This window comes from Esox lucius, chromosome 3 (assembly GCF_011004845.1).
Source record: "Esox lucius isolate fEsoLuc1 chromosome 3, fEsoLuc1.pri, whole genome shotgun sequence".
Taxonomy (NCBI): Eukaryota; Metazoa; Chordata; class Actinopteri; order Esociformes; family Esocidae; genus Esox; species Esox lucius.
Genome location: NC_047571.1, coordinates 26,608,376 through 26,613,682, shown reverse-complemented (window position 1 = coordinate 26,613,682; position 5,307 = coordinate 26,608,376). Strand labels below are relative to the sequence as shown.

General features: G+C 41.9%; 1 protein-coding gene across 1 annotated transcript; it reads right to left on the bottom strand.

The window, feature by feature from the left end:
* Positions 1 to 725: 725 nt before the first annotated feature.
* cldn18 (claudin 18) lies at positions 726 to 5,016 on the bottom strand. The gene is made up of 5 exons (XM_010893371.4): positions 4,726 to 5,016; positions 1,769 to 1,933; positions 1,456 to 1,597; positions 1,238 to 1,348; positions 726 to 1,139 (listed from the first exon to the last, which is right to left on the bottom strand). The coding sequence occupies exons 1-5, from the start codon at positions 4,940 to 4,942 to the stop codon at positions 1,046 to 1,048; spliced, it is 729 nt and encodes a 242-aa protein (XP_010891673.1). The 5' UTR covers positions 4,943 to 5,016; the 3' UTR covers positions 726 to 1,045.
* Between the last annotated feature and the right edge of the window lie 291 nt (positions 5,017 to 5,307).

The following is a 5,307-nucleotide window of genomic DNA, read 5'->3' as shown; positions in this document are numbered from 1 at the left end:
TTTGTTTAATGCTTTGAGTCATCTGTTGGAGTATACATTTGCATTTTATTCATTGTGTCTGTGGCACATAGACCCGCATCTACTTCTTACACAAAACGCTTGGAAGGCATCTGGCTTACATGGGCATTTATCAAGGGTTTTAGCTAACTAATTTGCCTTTATTGGGGTCCTTTTTTGAAAAAGTTAAGGTGGCCTGCTGGTAAATAGTAGGAACATGGGTGATGTTCTTAGTAGGAAATGAGATTGTCCATTTTGACTTGCATCAAGAAAGTTGCTTTTACAGGGGTCTATCTGAAACGAGGTGTAATTTAAAAAACAAATTAGATGTGTAGGATAAAACAATATGTAGCATTCTTTTTAAACTTGCACATGCTTCCCTCTGACAATAATAATTTTTATTTGAAAGGCGATGTGCTAGATTTAAACAATATGATTATCAGAGGAGTATTGAAAAATAAATTACGCTTTTACAATTGCTGAGTTGTGTCCTCAACCACTAATCTGTTTCCTGGTCATGGAGGAGAGAGGATATTGGATGGACTCAGTAAGAACCCAGAGGGGTAGCTTTGATTTGTTGAAGGGTTAAACATTTATGCCATCTAGTGGAAGAAAATATCACACTTTCTAAGAATGTGTATGTGTATTTCAGATAAAGTCAAATTAACTCTACTTTTCTGTAACTCCAATGGTAGGACATTTGAATAGCAGAAAATAAGGTTTGGGGGTTTACAGATATTTAGTACATTTTATTGTACAGTTGAAAGCTTTACAATTGCCTTAATGGTTCACTGACAAAGGAGCAATAACACATTACATGCAACCATGTAAACATAGAAAAAGGGTATTGGCAGTATAAAATACTATAAAAATGGAACCCACTATCAACCACAATAGAATACACACTTTTAAATAAAGCCTTCAAATGTATGGAAAGTAATGTAGGAAGTGTTTCAATATGCAGAATCACAATCCAAGGCAACATAAAGACAAATAGGCCTACTTTTTAATGCAGACTACTATTTGGTGATGTGTAATTAAACAGGAATTATACATATTTTTGGTTGTCTCTCTTGGCGGGTTCGTTGTCATAGACAGGCCTGTTCTGGGCTTGGGCGGCTTTGTAAGCAACTCCCGTGTAGCTGTTGGGAAAATGCACAAAAATTGTATTATTGCCAATTTAACTTACACATGAGAAAATTCACTATTATCAAAAAAAGAATGTAACATTTCAACTAACGTTGACTTGTCCGTTCGCAGTCCCTTAAAGGCCACGCATTTCAGAATCCCGCCCAATGCCAACAAAGCCGCGCCTATCCAGGCAACAAAAAGGGCGGGGCCAAATGTGTACCTGTCACAAAGGAAAAGCAGAGTGAACAAGTGACTCACCAGTCTGCAATCAAACCGCGACCAAATATGGAAGTAGAGCTAGCTACTGTGTGTGGGATGCTATTTTACCTGGGCATCATGTTTCCTCCCCCCATCCCCATGCCCATGCCCTGGCCCATCCCTCCTCCATAGTTGGGGTTGTACATGGTCGTCATGAAGCTGGCCACTATCTGGTTTGCGTAGATTGACGCTCCAGCAATAGCGCAGATGCCTGACAGGGAGGGAAGAGTTCATCCACTCAGTGGTAATTATGAGCGTGCGATAAAAGCAAGCTGCTGAAACAAGTTGTTTTAACAATTGACTGAAGACATGGTTGGTTACACGTTATCACCGAATAAACACATTTACAGTGTGTGAATGTATTATTTTTTTGTCCCGGTACCTGCAATGATGTACATGATACCAGCAGTAAGGGTCATCTTGGCCTTGGAGGAGTCCTCCATGCTGCCCATTTTTAGGCACTTCAGGGAGAAGACGGCTATCATTGTCCCAATAACACCAAGGACGATGCCTACTATCATCAGTGCTCTCACTGCCTGGAAGGAAGCTGGAAGACAAGGCGACCACCAGAGAACCATTAGTAAAACTGCAGTAGCATCCTCAGAACAGAAATGTAATTAAGCAAAAGTATGTTTATGATCAACTGCGGTGTTGTAGTGACATGAGTCACAGATGCATTTGCTGGTCGTAGTACCGGGGGCAGATGTAGGTATTCCTGACATGGTTCGGTTTTCTTCAACAATGAAGAAAACAACTGAACCATGTCAGGAATAAACAGTTGTCGTTAGAGGGGCACTGTGTGGAATCCCGCCTCTAAAGTTTGCAAGACTGACTTTGAACATGAACACAACTTGTTTCCTAGTCCAGGGTGGTTTAGGGTGGGGCTCGGGGCGGGGTCAAGGGCAGTTCTGCTAGTGTCTGAAGCGAGTGTGAGGGGACTACACTTCCATGCCATCAGGAAACAGAATCATCATTTGAGATCTTCTTTGGTCGTCACGACTCAACCCTTTAGGGAAGTACACATCCCTACTGATCTAGGACGGCATATTCCTATTTGTGACCCTTTTTCCCCCGAAGGAAAACGAGAAACTTCCACTTTTTTTCGAACACCCTCTCAAGACTTCCTTGTTCTTTAGATACCACGGGGCTTACTAACATTTAGGTAGAAAACCTTTTGGCCACAATGAACTCTGCTTATCGAATGCCTTGCAAAGTAAACGTAAGCTCGATGTCCTAGTGCCCATAAGGAAATTAATGTAATATTTTTTACTTATTGTAAAAACAATTTACTTATTGTTCACTGTGATTGCTTTTCTTAATGTTTATGTATCAATTTTTTATTATGTATTCTATATTTTTATGTCTTTTATTATTGCTGTAGCAGTGCATATGCCCTGGAGGCAGCAGCCTAGGCAACTTGTCCAGCCGCGACTACCAAATAAATGGGACCTGAAAGGCATCCACAAATGAAAGGTGGCCTAAAAGACAAACACCATGGATGAAAGACATCTGTACCTAAATGAGTGGATAGTTCACACACGCTGATTAACAAGTCGACTCGAGACAGTGCCAAACCTAATTAGGCTGTCTGAACGCAATCTCAAACTCGGGTAACGAAATACCAAAAAATGTATGCACAACATACAGTTTGTCCCACTCAACAACAAAAAAAGACATTTTCGGCCCACACGAGCGTACACGTATTTCATGCAGATACAAAAATCCACTCTAACCACACGCACGCACACACACCATGACACACACTCCCGCCTGCATACACATTACGTCGGCCTGCAATCATACACGTAGTTGTTCAACTAGCGGTTAGGTGTTAACACACCCTACTGGTTTCACAATGAACACCTTTGGACACCCCACTTACGCATTTACTCATAATTTTGTGATAATGATGTTGACTGAGCATCAGGCTGGCCACCACCATACACTGCTGCTAAAGTCAACACTGCTAGGAGCAAGCCAGTGTAGGGGCTGGGAGTTCATTTGGGAAGAGGACAGGAAAATAGGTCAGAAATTCCCTGTCAAATTACGTAAAATACCTTTTTTCTCTAAATGTCCATACTTTTTGTGCCATGATTACACACATATATATATATATATATATACACACACATATACATATATATATATATATATATATATATATATATATGTATATAATATGTATATATAAAGAAGAAATATACATATACAGTTCCAGAAAAAATTAAGAGACCACGGCAACCTTTTCTTTCCTTTGCAAATAAATTGAAAAGGAAAGTTTTGAGTGAGGAACAGAAGCATTCTATTTGCAGTGGTTTCTTAATTTTAACCCTTCTGTTCCTCACTCATAACCTTCTTTTTCAACTTTTTTGGAAAGGAAAGAAAAAGGTGCAGTGGTCTCTTCATTTTTTCCTGAGCTGTACATACAGTATATACATATACACATTAACAGTCCTTAGTCTTAGGCACCTGGAAGTCAAACTAAAGTAGTTTATTTTGATAGTGCTTATTTATCATTTAAAATATAAATTATATTCATTTATTTATATATTTTCTTTTTATTAAAACACTTACTACCCAAATAAACGGCCTTGACCAGAAGCACACAGCTGACTGCTAAACAATACTGCTCCATGAAGCTTGGAAAAGCAAGGACAGAAATTACTATCATAATGACCAAAACACAAAACAGCTGTGAGAACTGGCACACCTGCGTTCAGGCTTCATGGGCTGTGGTGAGCTGTCCAAATGGGGGACACCAGGGTGGCAGAGGACCACAGACTCTAATACCTTTGCAGAGTACTGTTTAAAATGCCCTGTTTCAACTCCAGCCCAGTTACCAGTGTTTTTGAACCACCACACTACCACAGAGTGAAAGTAGCAACAGCTGCTTCAGAGTATTTTTAGGTTAATACGTTCCAGTGAAATCCTGTGGCTTTGTTCGTAAATATGAATTTTGTGGGTGGGTAGATTGATTCGAGTATTTTTAAAGAGATCCTTACTAATTTGTGTCAGGAGAAGAAGAACCACTCCCTTGAGATGACAATGAGTCACGTTTGTTAGGTCCCTCTACATCATGAATTTCAATGATAGTGTTGGAAAAATATATTTCACTTTTACAGACAATGGACAAAATGTTGACCTGAATTCGTTTTTGACAGTAACACTTAAAGAACGTTGGCACAGTTTGGTGATACAGGCAATCACTTAAAAAACATAGTAAACACTTACTAAACCGCCGTGGCAACCACACCCGCTTGCCCCTAACTCGATCTTTAGGGATGTGAATGTGGCGCATCACTGGCAACGCGTGCAAAATTTCCCTCCGATGTGAATTACCTGCGAAGCCCAGGATGCCGTAAAGCGGCCTGCACTCCGTGAAGCCTGAGCTGGTCGTCTCACAGTCCTGCCACAGGCCCTTGTAGGTGTACACCGAGGTCACCACCTCCTCCTGACGGTCCTTGACGCTCCAGTTGTTCATCCCCGTGGCGGCGATGATGGCGGCCGAGCCGATGAGGCCCAGGACGAAACCACCCGTCTGCAGTGCTGTGGCCATTCTCTCTCCGTCGTCTCTGTGTGTGAAGTGAAATGCGTGTGTGTGTGTGTGTGTGTGTGTGTGTGTGTTCGTAAGGAAGGGGACTTTGAAGGGTGGGGGCGGGGTGGTGGAGGTAAAACTAATCTGTGGCTGGGTGACGTGGCATGGGCGGCTGGTCTACATGCACGTTTCTACGCAGAGAGGTGGGCACAGTGGAGATCGGCACACCTGGTACCTTTCATTTGGGGCGACCGTTGGGTGCGGGAGTAAATAGACACATCTGAATGACTTTTCCCAGGACCAGCCCACAATGCTATCCACCCTGACAGAATCTATCACGCTGCTCCAGTCCTGAGACCGGGACTTTTACCGAGATGCCTTATTGC